At 30.4% G+C, this 15,965-nt stretch overlaps 1 protein-coding gene across 1 annotated transcript; it reads left to right on the top strand.

Annotated features, from left to right (window-relative positions):
• On the top strand, positions 11,978-14,766 carry LOC18597908 (elongation factor 1-alpha). Its single transcript, XM_018121659.1, has 3 exons — positions 11,978-12,156; positions 12,974-13,455; positions 13,578-14,766. Exons 2-3 carry the CDS (start codon positions 12,994-12,996, stop codon positions 14,463-14,465), a joined length of 1,350 nt encoding a protein of 449 aa, XP_017977148.1. The 5' UTR covers positions 11,978-12,156; positions 12,974-12,993; the 3' UTR covers positions 14,466-14,766.

Below are 15,965 nucleotides of genomic sequence, written 5' to 3'. Positions count from 1 at the left end.
CATGTCATGTCAACATTACATGATATAAAATGATAAATATTATTTTGATTAATAATAATTAATTAATCATTAATTATAAGAATTTACTTGATTCAAAAGTAAAATAAAAAAACTTAATTAAATTTGATAAAAAGAATGAAAATTTATTTGAANCTGCAGCAAAGCCCAATGCTTCCTCTGCTGCTAAAGTAGATATAGGTGTTGTTGCTACTTTGACAGATTCTGAGTGTCTTCAATTGAACCACTTAACCTCACCCTTTTTGGTTGTTGGTCATGTTCTTCAGTTTCTAAATTTTCTTTTTCTCAACTCTTGAAGCCGCTGAGCACTCAGATTTTGGAATGGTCCAAAACTTACTTCAACTCCCATCATCATGTATTCAAGTTCTTCAAATGTCAATCCATCTTCACAAGATCCAAGTTTTTCAACAGTTTATACTTTTTCACAATCTTCTTTCTCCGTTTGGAAACTTTCTTCAGCCCCATCATCATGTCTTCAAGTTCTTCAACTGTCAATACAGCTTCACAGATTCTTCAACAGTCAATATTCCATCTTCAAAAGATTCAAGGTCTTCAACCGTTGATCCTATTTCACAATCTTCTTTCTTCAATTGGACTACACCAGTTGCATTCTTGTTTCTAATTTCACAAAGCACGCAATCAGTCCGCAAGAGATATGAAATACATGTGATTAATTAGTACTTGTACTTGCATAATATTCTCGTGTGGGTCGGAAAATTACTGTTATTTTTTCGATATTACTTGGAACTTTGCAAAGTAATTTAGTTATTTGATAAATGCAAGGAATTAATTTCAAATTTGTAAAATATAAAAAGAAAGCAATTATATTAAACTGATTGACTTGTAACAGTAACTACATGCATTGCATTTTTCTGTAAAAGAGAAAAATATTTAATCATTTAATATATGATAATTGTTTATAAACATTTTTTTTGAAAAGTAATTATTTATAAACATTAAATGTTGTTAATGTATATGTTACATTTGCATCGAGACTAAGTAATATGCCCCAGTCGAGAAGGATCTACTAATTCCCATAGGCGGACAACTATAGCTCTGACTTTAATTGAATCACTTCGTTGGAGTGGTTGCAAAGCAGGTAGAAATTGATGCATCATATCTAGAGAACTTTACTTGCCTAAAAAAAAAAAAAGGAAATATACTTTACTAATAAATTCAGCAAATCTTTATAGTAAAAAAACTAAATAGTAAACTAACATATATATATATATTTATATAATTATTCCAATCATATAAAATTAAAAGCATGCACATAAAATAGAGTGATAAATAAAAAGCATAATGCTTAAAAAAAAGTTAAATTATTTTAAAAAATTTAAATAAATTCTTATTCTTTTATTATTTTCAATTAAGTCTATGTATTTTTATTTTGAGTTAAATAATCCTTTATAATTGATGATTGATTAATTGTCATTAGTTAAAATATCACTTTTCATTTAATATTCACATGATACTTATGTGAAGAGTAAAAAATGTCACATGATTATGTTATCATGCCACGTTATTATCAATTATAATATGTCAACATACGATATTATTATCAATTATAACATGTTAACATGCCACGTCATCTTCACTTAATATAAAATGACGAATAGTATTATGATTAAGTTAATCATTAATAATAAAAGTTTATTTAACTCAAAATAAAAAAAAATAAAAACTTATTTAGTTCACATCATCTTCACGTAATATAAAATGACAAATAGTATTATGATTAAGTTAATCATTAATAATAAGATTTTATTTAACTCAAAATAAAAAATATAAAAACTTATTTAGTTCAAACTAAAAGTACAAGAGCTTGATTTTTTCTTTTTATAATTGAAGGAGAGGGGATTCGAACCCTGCTCTTTAGGCAGGGGGATTATGCACAAACCAATTAAACAAATACTCGGGTCAACAAATATTGAATATAAAAGTATAAAGACTTATTTGAATTTTCTTGAATAATTTATGAGCTTTTTTGAATATTGTGTCTGTATAAAATATCAGCAAACATTGACCACTCTAGTGTCAACATTCTGTACAAAGTTTTGCAATTACCATGTTTACTTTGACAAAAAAGTTAAAGCCATCCATCCACTGTTGTAGCAAATAATAAAGTGGAAACAAATAGAAATTAATAATCAACAAGTAAAATGTCAACATATATTAAAGGCATAATATTTAAAAGAATTCTTAAATTATTTAAAAAATTCAAATAAATCTTTATATTTTTATTGCATTTAATTAAGTTTTTATATTTTTATTTTGAGCTAAATAAGTCATTATTGAATAAGCCTTTATGATTAGTGACTGACTTAGTTAAAATGACATTTGTCATTTTAAATAGTGTGGTGCTGACTTGACATACTAATATATCATAATTAATGATGATGCGACATACTAATTTGATATGATAACATGATCATATGACATTTTCGCCTTTCACATCAACACTATATTGCGTTATGTGAATAAAAATGACAAATGACATTTTGACTAGTGGTAATTAATAAATTATTAATTATAATGATTTATTTAATCAAAAATAAAAATATAAGAGCTTGATTAAACATAAAAAAAGAATAAAAACTTATTTGAATTTTTTTGAATGGCTTAGAAACTTATTTAAGTATTATGCCTATATTAAATATCCAAAAGATCAAGTCTTGTGTACCTCTTCTACACTTACCATGCAAACCTGGACCGAGAAATGTATTATATTCATACAATTGTATATCAAATCAAGACAATGCTAAATTATAGGACAAATAATAAAAAACAAATATCATCAAATAATGTGTGTCAAAATTAAAATAATCAAATCACGTAAATAGAAATTAAATATAAGTAACCATATACGAATCAAAAGGTTTGATCAAAATTCATCCATCATGATACACTATATTTTTAATAGCAGAGTAAACAATCGCTTAAAAGTTTGATAAAAGCTTGTTAATTAGGGAAACAATCATATAAAAGCCTAATAAAAACTTATTCACTATGCTTCAAATAGCAAAGTAAACAGCTGCATAAACAATAATAAAATATCAAATAGTCATAATAATAAATCATAATCACAACAAGCAGACAAAAATAAATATGCACAGCTCGTAACACAAACTTAAAATATGTAATTGCTGCCATAAATAGTCATTGTTCTAACTACAAATTAAAAATTCATTAATATTCTGAAATATAATTTTGAAAGAGAATATTAGAGAGAAGTAGTAGAAATGTAACAAGATCTTCTATTTTGTTTCTTGTTCCAGTATATCTACCATTAACTACAATGTCTTTATTTATAAGAACACATAGATGAAGGAAAAATGAATTTACATAAATTGAAAGGATGAACTTAGTAAATAGGAATGTACATACACTAAATGAAATCGGGAGATAAGGATTTACCAACATAAATATGTACATTGGATATAGAGAAATATATTGGTGTATGAAATACAATGGATATTCACATATATTCGTAATACTCTCCCTTAAATGTCCATTGTATTGTCTCATTAAAAACCTTAAGTCAGAAAAATCTAATGGGACAAAAATTGGTCAAAAGGACAAAAGAGTACAGTGCATAGTCCATAATTGCTCCCCCTCAATTGAGCCATATTGCCACTTCTGGATTGCCTCATTAAAAACCTTAAGCTATAAAAACCTAGTGGGACAAAAATCGATCAAAAGGAAAAAAAAGTATAGTGCATAGTCCATAATTTCTCCCCCTTAATTGAGTCATATTGCCACTTCTAAGGTCGACCAATTCTAGAACATTTGATACTTTGGCACTCAGTTTTCTTGGTGTCCATGATTCTTTCTTTTTGCTTTATTTTTGAATGTTCTGTTTTCTAGACTTTGTTCTTGCTGCCTTTATTGTTTTGGGCAAATTTCTTTTTTTTCTTTTAGGATGTTTTGATTTTTTGAGGTACAGTAATATCTTGTTACTTTGGTAGGAATAATATCTTGTTAATATCTTGTCAGTTTTCATTAATATCTTTTTTTTTTGACAATGTATAGATTTTTTGAAGAATGTCGACAATAAAAAAAAAGATAAGAATTATGATGGTGAGAATTATAAAAAAGTAGACAATCTATCTTCGATTGATGCAAACTTGTTTTGTTTGGGAAACTCACCTATGATGATGAAAACTCCTAATGCACGATCTTCTATGCCTAGTTTAACTAAACCTTTGTTAGGTGCTCTAAGTGTAAAACGTTGTAAGTTAACTTTGAAAATTTAAGCTCATTTTGAAAAGAAAAACATAAATGGACTAGATATGGAAATTTGTAATTATTACAACACTTTTCTTAAGGCCAGTAGTAAGAATGAAACATCATTTTTGAAAAATCATATGGATACTTGTCCAAGAAATTTTTTTTTTGAGCATTTAAGAATGCTTTGAAAGGCAAAAGCAGCTTAGTGTGGGGATGCAAAATGATGGAAAGGTTTAAATTCAAAATTTTACCTTTGATCTAAACATTTCAAGATATGAGTTGGCTTGTGCTATAGCCTTAGATGAGTATCCTTTTAGTATTGTTGAACATGTTGGTTTCAAAAGGTATAGTACTAGTCTTCAACCCCTTGTTAAATTGGTTTCTCGCATTATGATTAGAGGGGATATTGTCAAGGTTTGTAACACATAGAAGGCCAAGTTACAAGGTGTATTTAGGAAGTTAAAAAGTATTTAGGAAGTTAAAAAGTAGAATAGCAATTAGGACAGATATGTGATCTTCAAATCAAAAGAAATGTTACATGTCTGTCACTACTTATTTTATTAATGATTCTTGGGTGTTGCAAAGCCGTATCTTGAGGTAAATAATATTTATTTTTAATTATATAATATGTGGTACAAAATTCATTAGTGTTTTTATGAGCATACTTTTAACAAATATTTATTTTTTAAATATATAGATTTATTTATGAGCCTACACCTCACACCAAGGATGTTTTTACACAAGAGCTGTTAGATGCCTTGACTTAGTGGATTATAAAAAGTAAAAATTTTACTATAACTGTGGATAATTGCAGTTTTAATGACAATATGATTTCTATCATAGTTGATAAGTTGTGTTCTGAGCTTTTACTTGATTGAAAAATCCTTCATATGAGATGTTGTACACATATTTTGAATTTGATTATGGAAGATGGATTATCAGTAATAGACAAGGTCATAGAAAATAGCAATTTAATTTTTTGGATAGCTAGTCTCTCTAAAGTGGCAAAGTTTGAAGATGTAGCTCGTCAGTAAAAAATGTCATATTCTAAAAGTTAAGCTTTGATTGTAAACCTAGGTAGAATTCGACTTATTTAATGCTTCACACTGCTTTGCAATACAAAGATCTTTTCCCTAAGTTGAAATTTAAGGATAAATATTATGTTTCTATGCTTAAGGAAAAAGAATGAAAGAAAGCAAAAAAATATTGTTGAAAAGTTGGAATTGTTTTATAAGACCACTTAATTGTTTTTTGAGACAAATTATCCTATTGTGAATTGTTATTATGTTCAAGAATGTGAACTTCAAAGTTCAAAAGTAAATTAGATCTGCTCTGATGATGTTGTAATTAGTGCAATGAGAAAAAAATGTTTGACAAGTTTGATAAGTACTGTAAAGTTATTCATACTGTGTTAGCTGTTATGGTTATATTAGATCCTAGGTGTAAAATGAAGGCAATGGAGTTTTATTTTCCTGAGGTTTATGGTCATGATGCAACTTATGAAATTGAACAAGTTAAAAGAACTTTTTATGATTTACTTCTTGAATACCAATCTAGATCATGTAAACCAAAGTCACATTCTTTTAATTCTTGAGCTGAGGCATCAGCATCTATTCCAGCATTAAGTCAAACGAAATTACTTTCAAAATTAATTGCATTTATGATTTCTTTTTTTAGTGATAGGAATGTGAAATCAAAATTGGGCTACTATTAAGATGAGGCACTTGCATCATGGACTGAATCTTTTGATATTTTGAATTGGTGGAGAATAAATGGGTTAAAGTATCTGACATTGCAAATGATGGCCAAAGATTTTCTTGCTATTCCTATTTCTACGATTGCATTCGAGTCACCTTTTAGTACTAGTGGGAGAATGGTGAGTAAACATTGAAGTATGCTTCATCCAAAAACTTTGGAGGTATTAATGTGCACTCAAAATTGGTTGAGGAATGAAATGGAAGGTAAATAATATACTAGTTATTTTTTTCATTTGTTTTATAAAAATGTTTATTATATTTCAATTTATATAATTTTTCATCATTTAAATTTGTGTAGGATCTTCAGTTGGAGGTGAACTTTGCACAATTGATGTTGAAGAAAAAGAGAATTCAAATGAAATTTATGATGTATTCATTTTGTTGTATGTTATATTTGAATATGATGTTTGATTCTACACTTATATTATTTTTATGTTGTATTGTTGTTGATTTTAATTGTGAAATAGTTTTTAATTGTTAGTTAATTATATATGAATTAATGTAAAACATTTTTTTATTTGAGTTTTGGGTTCGAGTTATTAAATGAGTATCCAAATACTAACAATTTGCTTTGAATAATGGGATAATTAACGGATAATGCTATACTAATAGGGTTCAACTTTGAATAGTATTTTTTTAATTTTATCTAGGTTTTTATAGGATTCGGATACTTTAGTTTTTAAACAATTTCAGTGTCGGGTACCTCAAAAATAGTAAGTGCTTTACCCGTTTACATCTCAAAACACGGGGAGTAAAGAGAGGCAAAAAAACCAAGAGAAAAAGAAGATAAATCTTAAAACATGGGAGCAAAAAGACCAAAAAACTCAAACGAATTTTTGAGAGACGAAGAGAAAAAAGGAATGTGAAAGCCACTGAAGGGAGAAGAAGAGAGAAATAGAGCAATGGCATGAAAATTGATGAAGAGAAAAAAAAATGTAGTTAAGTAAAAAGACACTTATGCCTTTTAGATTTGCTATACATCAAAGAAAAAAAATTAAAAAAAACATATATACCCATTTTATTTAATAGAAATCCACAAAAAAGGCTCAGCTGTGTTATTAACAATTATTACATTTCACAATTAACTCCTACAAAATTAAAAAAATCTCATATAAACCACAAACTAAACCTACCACGTGTCAACCAATTGCCAATACACATGGCATTTAATTGGCCTACCCAAGTGTCTAACAATTACATGAATTGAAACTTGAAAGACACTCTCTATATATAATTATAGATATTAAACATGTAAAATACTCGCAACTTCTAGAAATCTGAATGTTGACAAAAGGTAGACAAACAAGAAATCAACATAAGATTTATTGATAAAGAATAAGCAAAACCTTAAAACCCAATTATAAATCATATTATTGATATGTTGACCTTTGATAATTATTAATCACGTTTTCAACAAAACTCAATATGCAGTAGCAAAAACATCTTCAAAAATTGAAACAACAAATTGATATATCCTAAACCAACGAACAAAACACAAGAGATGTAAGAAAAAAAGTGCACAAAGCATCAAGAAAAGAATTACAAAGCATGTAACTCATATATCTATATTTATTCCATACAGCCAACTTTATTGTTATTTTCCTAGGTTTTCATTATTGTAATCTTCTTTCTTGAAAAACTAATACATGATAACGAACGAGAATGAGTTATTCTTCAGTTGGGACGAAACGATAACCCAATGGAAATTCCATTACTTGATCAGAAGACATTCTTGATTGTGAACAAGTTTTTGTTTATGGCCACGTTTGACTTAAACTTTTGTTTTCAGTAATCAAGAAATTTTGTGGACTCATATATCTAGGTTTCAATTAAGACAATTTATCAAGACATTATGCGCTCTTGGAATTTTCTTTAATGGAATCAATAGAATCGAAAGAGAATTCTCATGTTCCTCCTCCAACATATGATATTGTTAATCTAAATTTTGTGGTGCCTCTGGTTGCATGAACTTATCAGTGAATTGCAGAATGAGATCCACACGATATCTGAAGGAGACATTAAAGCTTGAAATGATGAGTGCCCAAGCTATGATTAATATTCTCTAGTCAAAAATAGATTCCCTTAGCAAGGAAAACGAGGATTTAAAAAAGAACAATTGAGATGTGTAACATGGGGAGCCTAAACACCCTTATGGTTTCTTGTATTTATGTATGAATTATTGTTCACCATGTTTATTGTAAAATTTGGATAACATTACCATTTGTTTGTTGTTGAACAATGTTGTAGCTTTCTTGTTTAGTTAAAGCCCTAGTTGGTGACACATTTTGATAAAAAAAAATTATAATCCAACGATTTTTGGAGTTTTCGAAACCCCTTTTTTCGTTTATTTTACTTATTTTGGTTGCCTTTTTTATTCAGGTTTCTTAATAGTTGGTAGTTGGAATAGTGACTAAAATTACCGCTACTATTTTATTACAAAATTTGCATAATATATATGATTAGTTTATTACAAAATTTGCATAATATATGATTGTTTTATTGCAAAGGCACAATTTAAAATAATTAAGGAAATTAAATAAAAACAATATATACTCGAATTCACATTATGTAATGATTTATAAATTATAAAACAAAAATATTACTATAACTAGATTACAGTTAATTCCAACATGACTTTCAAATTAATGGTAGAAGTAATTACACAATTTTTCAATATTTTTTAGGTGAAGTTTTTTTATTATTTTGGCAATTTAAAATTAAAATAACACGGCATAAATAAACATATCATTAAGCAATATATTTTTTTATAGAAGAAAGAATAAAATATACCTTGTTTAACTTTTTATAGAGTGGTTCCAATGGGACTTTTTGTTAAAAAAAAAATTGCTAGAGAAAGACAGTGAAATTAAATGTGACCATTATATGTAATATGGTTGTTACTAGTTGTAACTTAAGCCCAATCTCATGTGGCCTTAAACTTATAAAATGGAACTTAAGTAAACTTATAAATTACAGGTTTACATTCTCAGCTCAAAAGACATATCTGATATGTGGTGGAAGACCCATGTTTATATATCAAAGACCCACCTATCTCTTACTGATGTAGGATCCATAACATTCTATCCCACCAAATTGTACAATGCTCCCGCTGCATTGACTCTGACATTCTATCCCACTCAATTATGCAACGCTCCTGTTGCAATGGCTCTTTTACCCATAGAGAAGAGAAACTCTTACACTAGTCTAAGTCTACCACGACCCTTGTATCTCTTATAGGGCTCTACATCAGTGAAGATTCAGGTTTACTTTGATACCATTTGTCATGAGTCGAAACTTAAACTCAATCTCATACGACCTTAAACTTTAAAAATCACAAGTCCAAGTTCCTAACTTAAAAAACATGCTTAATAAGTGGTGAAAGACTCATATTTATATACATAAGGCCCATCCATATCTTCTTAATGTGGGATCCATGACAATAGTTAAGATGTAATTTAGTTAAGGTTTGTTTGGTAGTCTAAAATTAACTTGTTAAAAGAATTTTTTTATATAAAAAATATTTTATTGAAAAATTTAATGTTGTCTTTTGATTGGATAAATTGAGAAAATTATTTTCTTTTATTTGGACCACAAGTTTAAAAATATTTTCAAAAATTTTCATCTAAAAAAATTTCAACCATAACACAATAAAAATATTAATATTAATCATTTATGCAAGACATTTGAAATGTTTTTTTCAATATTAAGAATATTATATAAAGTAATAAAATAATTAAAAGAATATGCATAAATAAAAATTAATTTTTTTTCAAAGACAATAGATAAAAACCCTTTACAAAATAAAGTTCGAGGTTTGTGAGTCTTAGATCAATATATCAATTAGTTAGCCATTGCTCAACTTTTATATACGATATGGAAATCTTAGTTTGCTATCATCGTTGAGTTTGTTGGAGCAGAGGCCTTTTGCTATGATTTTGTCTATATTGTGAATATTAATGTGACTTTTTTTTAAAATAATGGATATTGTACAAGGCAGGGGCGGCCCAATAAGTTCAAAGGCCTAAAGCGAAATATTCAAATGAGGCTTTTTTTTATTGAAATTAAAAAAATTATTAAAATTTTATTTTTCTAGCTTTTTAAGATGCAAAATTTTTAATTAAACTTTTATAATCAAGTTCTTCTAATATTTCTTTTTCAATTGATAATACAGCCAATTCATTTAATTTTTCTTGAGACATTGTTGATCTTAAATAAGATTTTATTAATTTTAGTTTTGAAAAACTTCTTTCTCCTGAAGCAACACTTACTGGAATTGTTAACATTATTCTAAAAATATTTAACTATTATAATTATCTTATATTTTTTAAATGGCTAATATAAAATCAACAATCCAAATTTATAATTCAAATAAATCAACGATCACATAAAATAAAAATAATATAACAATATAATATAAACTCTAAATTAAAGTAATAAAATCTGTAAATATTAGAACAATAGTATCTAATTGTTGAATGCTTATTGCAAACCGCAAATGAGGCTCATAGCTTTATGAAAATAATAAAAGAACAGACTTCTTGTGTATTTTTTAGAGAAAAGTTAAAGTTAAAGGAAGAAAGAGCAAATGAGAAAGAAAGATTTCAAAAATATATATTATACATTGAAAATAAATAATTAGTTTTATATATAGAAAAAAAATAGCTGTTGGAAATCATTAAATGCGTTGATTGGAAATAAGAGAAATAAGTGAGAAAAAAATAATTGTTGGAGATAATTAAATACATATGACTGTTAGTTTATTGGAAATAAGAGAATATAGTTGAGAATTAATAGCATTCTAGAAAAAAGAAAGTAATAGAAAATTGAGATTTATTAGGCACATAATTAAACAAGTAAAAGAACAAATAATTTTATTAATTATTTTTTATTTTTTTATTTTTAATATAATTAATTATATTATAATTATTATAAAATTATAAATTTTTTCTAAAATTGAGGCCTCCTCAAATTGGGGGCCTAAAGCCCTTGCTTGGGTGGCTTCACCCAAGGGCCAACCTTGGTACAGGGTTATACTTTTATATGATTTTTGTTCTAATAGAGATTACAAGCATCTTGAAAGTATTGCATGATGTACTTGATTTGTGTTCTTGTAGAGGTTACAAGCCTCTTGAAAGAATAGGATGATGTACATTTTGGTTTTTAGTATCTTGGTGGATGTTGTTGAACTACAAGATCTTTTGGTAATTTAGGTTTTTTGATTAGATATACTTGCATTACTCCAATAGAATGAAAGTATTTATTAGTTTTTTTTTTAAATGCAGTCTAATTAGTTTGTTCAAATGAAAAACTAATGCTTTTTAATTACTAAAAATAACCTCACTAATTTATACAAAGGAAATGCTAAACAAAAATTGGTTAAAGTATCCAATTTAGTCATATATGATAGATTTTTGTTCAATTCAATCTTTATAGTCTACAATTTTGTTCAATTTAATTCTTGTATTTTATATTTGTTATTCTATTTAGTTCATATGAATATGATGTGACATCAAAAAATTGATATGAAAAAAATTCAAAAAAAAACTTTTTAACTTTTTTCTAAACATGGATAGCAACATGCTAATGCCACATCGTCGTCACGTCAACATAGTCTAATATGTTAATGTCAAGTCTGCACCATTAATAATTAATTCAGACAATATTAAAGGAAGAGATTTGATTGCACAAACTCTTAAAATATAAGGATTAAATTGATCAGTTTAGGAAAGAGACTAAATTGACAAAAAACTCAAAGTACAAGCACCTATAGGTACTTAGACCTGGTTAAAAACGGAAAATTAGGAAATAGTGGAGGGTAAAATTGGTAGTTTGCATAGTTTAAGGAGTGCCGTGTTATTTTGCAAAAAGGTTAAGGGTATTTTTGAGGTTTCAAGGCCAAATAAAGTCATCTAGTCTGAGAGAAAATATCGGAGAACCTTTAAACGGTTGATGTGAGATCTCTCACGTGAGCCTTTTAATCCAACGACTGAGAGAGAAACCCTAGTTAAACCAAAGCTGAGAGAGTAGCTACTTAAGCTAAAGCAGACAGCTGATTTCTTCCTCTCTCGCTTGCTCTCTACGCTCTCTTCCGCTGCGACGAGGAGAGCTTCTGATCAAGCGAATCTCCAAGAGTCCTATTTTTAGCTTACAGGTAAAAATCCTTTTCTTAATTTTGTTGCTTCGATTCGAGGAAGAATCTGATCTGATTGATTGGTACCTGAAATATTAGTTTTATCTTTCATTTGATTTGGTTAGTTAATATAAATTTGATTTTTCCACCGTTTGATTTGTTTCCTTTTTAATGATTCTGATCTGATTCGTTTTGTTTATATTCCTTTTTTGGGTAATTTCGGATCTGATTCTTTCTTCGTCCTTTTTTTTTTTTGTGTTATGATCGATGTGTTCTTAGATTTTATGCATCTATGATTATGTTCGTTTAAAATTTTATGATTTAAAATTATAAAATTTGTTTCCTGAGAAGATAATTCCTGTGATAACCGATCTATCGAAGCGAATTTAGCCTCAGGGAAATTGGTTATCGATAATAATAAAGATGGCCAGCGATTAATTTTTTCCCTGGGGCTTATTTGATTTGAATGGAAAGCTTTGACTGGTTACATGGGAAAGGATATGTTAAGATCTAGTGGCTGTAGTTCAGTGGAAAGAACTCCATCTGTGGAGGACCTGGGCTCGAATCCCAGCGGCCACGTTTATTTTATTAAATCTGTTGACTTTTAACTTTGGATTGATTTTTTGTTTTAAAATAAGTTGAATTATTCTTTATAAAACTGTTAGTTTAAACTGGAGGTTATGCTTGTTAGTTCTTATTCCATAAAATATGGATTTAATTGTGTGATCTTCATGTGGAATTTTTGTTGTTGGTAGGCAAGGGAATTTTATGCTTCAAGTTTTAATTTTGAATTTTGTTTGTGATTTGTATTATGAATTTATTTGTTGTTGATTTTCAGCTTCTCTCCCGAGTTTTATAATGGGTAAGGAGAAGGTTCACATCAACATTGTGGTCATCGGCCATGTCGACTCTGGGAAGTCGACCACCACTGGTCATTTGATCTACAAGCTTGGTGGTATTGACAAGCGTGTGATTGAGAGGTTCGAGAAGGAGGCTGCTGAGATGAACAAAAGGTCATTCAAGTATGCCTGGGTGCTTGACAAGCTTAAGGCTGAGCGCGAACGTGGTATTACCATTGATATTGCACTGTGGAAGTTTGAGACCACAAAATACTACTGCACTGTCATCGATGCCCCTGGACATCGTGACTTTATCAAGAACATGATTACTGGTACCTCACAGGCAGACTGTGCTGTTCTCATTATTGACTCAACCACTGGTGGTTTTGAAGCTGGTATCTCTAAGGATGGTCAGACCCGTGAGCATGCTTTGCTTGCCTTTACCCTTGGTGTCAAGCAGATGATTTGCTGCTGCAACAAGGTGAGGTTTAGAACTTGTTCACGTTTAACATTGTATTCTATCTATGCGTCTTTTTCTTTAATAATTGTTTTAAGTAAAACTTGATTTTGTGACTGAGCTAGTGTTCATATTTTTTGGTATAGATGGATGCCACAACCCCAAAGTACTCCAAGGCAAGGTATGATGAAATTGTTAAGGAAGTCTCTTCTTATCTTAAGAAAGTTGGTTACAACCCTGAGAAGATCCCATTTGTCCCAATCTCTGGTTTTGAGGGTGATAACATGATTGAGAGGTCTACAAACCTTGACTGGTACAAGGGTCCCACTCTTCTCGATGCTCTTGACCAGATCAATGAGCCCAAGAGGCCCTCAGACAAGCCACTTCGTCTCCCACTTCAGGATGTCTACAAGATTGGTGGTATTGGAACTGTCCCTGTTGGTCGTGTTGAGACTGGTACCCTTAAGCCTGGTATGGTCGTGACCTTTGGCCCCACTGGTCTGACCACTGAAGTAAAGTCTGTTGAGATGCACCATGAAGCCCTCCAGGAGGCTCTCCCTGGTGATAATGTTGGGTTCAATGTTAAGAATGTTGCTGTTAAGGATCTCAAGCGTGGTTTTGTTGCATCTAACTCTAAGGATGATCCTGCCAAGGAAGCTGCCAGCTTCACCTCTCAGGTCATCATCATGAACCACCCTGGCCAGATTGGAAATGGATATGCCCCGGTCCTTGATTGCCACACCTCTCACATTGCTGTCAAATTTGCTGAACTGCTGACCAAGATTGACAGACGATCAGGCAAGGAGCTTGAGAAGGAGCCTAAGTTTTTGAAGAATGGTGATGCAGGGTTTGTGAAGATGATTCCCACCAAGCCAATGGTTGTGGAGACTTTCTCTGCATATCCTCCTCTTGGACGTTTTGCTGTCAGGGACATGCGCCAGACTGTGGCCGTTGGTGTCATCAAGAGTGTTGATAAGAAGGATGCATCCGGTGCCAAGGTCACCAAGTCTGCTGCCAAGAAGAGTGGAAAGTGAGATTGCTTTTGTGAGATAATTATCACAGCTAGGATAATTGTCTTAATTTTGGTCATACTTTTTATTTACCGGTAATTTATGTCAGTTTTGTGGATCAATTTTTATATGCTGTCGTCTGTGTCTGGTTTGGGTTGCGACTTGCAAAGTTGTCTGAGGTTTGCTTTTATTATTTGTCTTATTTACATTTTCTTTTGTCAAGTGTAGTTAAATGCTTTTAAAACAATTCTTGTTTGATATTATGATTTTCTGCTGCGAGTATTCGAGTAAAATCTTAATGTCACTATGAATGTGGTATTCCGTATGATTCCTACAGCTCAGAGTTTCCTCTAGTTTGATTGCGAGCAAATTTCAAAAGTTACAAGGGATCCCAGCAATCGGAATGCGGCTTGTAAGATCATTGGTGCCGGCATCCTCGAACAGGTAGCCCAGGGGTCTCCCATTGTGCTGAATGGCAATCTAGACATTGATATTTATTGTGGCTATTTGAAACTTGGGTATTTGTTAAACCGACGCTTGTTCTTGTAGAACAAGCTGTGTAAAGGTTTCGAACCGTCTTTGACCAACTACCAATTGCCCTTTGTCCTCAATTTTGATCAGGAATTATCCTCCCCCAAACAAGACATTGCCATTTCGAATTGTCGTTTACATCGAATTAATGCCAAGGTCACAGACACTTGTGCTGTGATGCTAAATTCTGTTTGGGCTCTTCCCTTGCTTTAGAAACCCGTTTTCCCCCACCGAATCTTGTATTTATCAAGAGTTACGCAAATCATGCGTAAAAAAGGTGGAAACAAGTGTGAGAGTAAACCTATCTTAATCTTGTGGGGTGAAGATGAATCATTCCCTTGGCGCTGCTCCATGGATTGATGCCTCAATACTCAATACGGATGATTCTTACTGCTAAAATGCTTGTTGGAGTGAAAAACCATAAACAACTCGAAGTGGCAAAGTCTGGGGCAAAAGGCAAACTCTTTGAAGTATGAATAGTCTTTAAATCATACAGCAGAAAAGAGCTGCTGAGACTACGGGCTCATAGTCCTGTAGACTACTATAAATTGATGATTAACATCATGAATTCATCACCATCATTTTGTCAATATCTCAAGTTCCTTCTAAAGTTAGAAAACTGTGGCAAAAATTATAATTGGAGAACAAGAAATAATAAGATGCACTTTTTCTGACTAGAAAAGAAAAAAATCACTAATCAATCAAAGTGACTCTGATGGATGGACGACTCTTAAAATCTTATTGGCAACAATTAATAATTACCATTAAGAAAAGGCATCCGTAGCCTGACAGGCTAATTCTCTTCCTCCATTTTCTTTTCTTTTTCCTATTTCAGTTGAGGACATATTGGTCCAATTCGAATCTGAAATTTTCAAACTTACATGCAATTCATGACCGCAATCTCAACCTCGCCTCAATCAGGATTGTGACATGGCACAATCTCCAGTGGGGCGCAATTCTGTATTGCTAAATTCTGATGTATTTTTACTTGGA

The sequence above is a fragment of the Theobroma cacao genome, chromosome 5 (genome assembly GCF_000208745.1).
Source record: "Theobroma cacao cultivar B97-61/B2 chromosome 5, Criollo_cocoa_genome_V2, whole genome shotgun sequence".
Taxonomy (NCBI): domain Eukaryota; kingdom Viridiplantae; phylum Streptophyta; class Magnoliopsida; order Malvales; family Malvaceae; genus Theobroma; species Theobroma cacao.
The sequence above is the reverse complement of the archived record's forward strand: the minus strand, read 5'-3'. Positions and strand labels throughout refer to the sequence as shown.

Excerpts from the sequence above, each read along its gene's own strand:
- LOC18597908 (XM_018121659.1), top strand. The coding sequence starts at position 12,994 with ATGGGTAAGGAGAAGGTTCACATCAACATTGTGGTCATCGGCCATGTC. Across the intron at positions 13,456-13,577 it reads TGATTTGCTGCTGCAACAAG|ATGGATGCCACAACCCCAAA; the intron begins GTGAGGTTTAGA and ends TTTTTGGTATAG.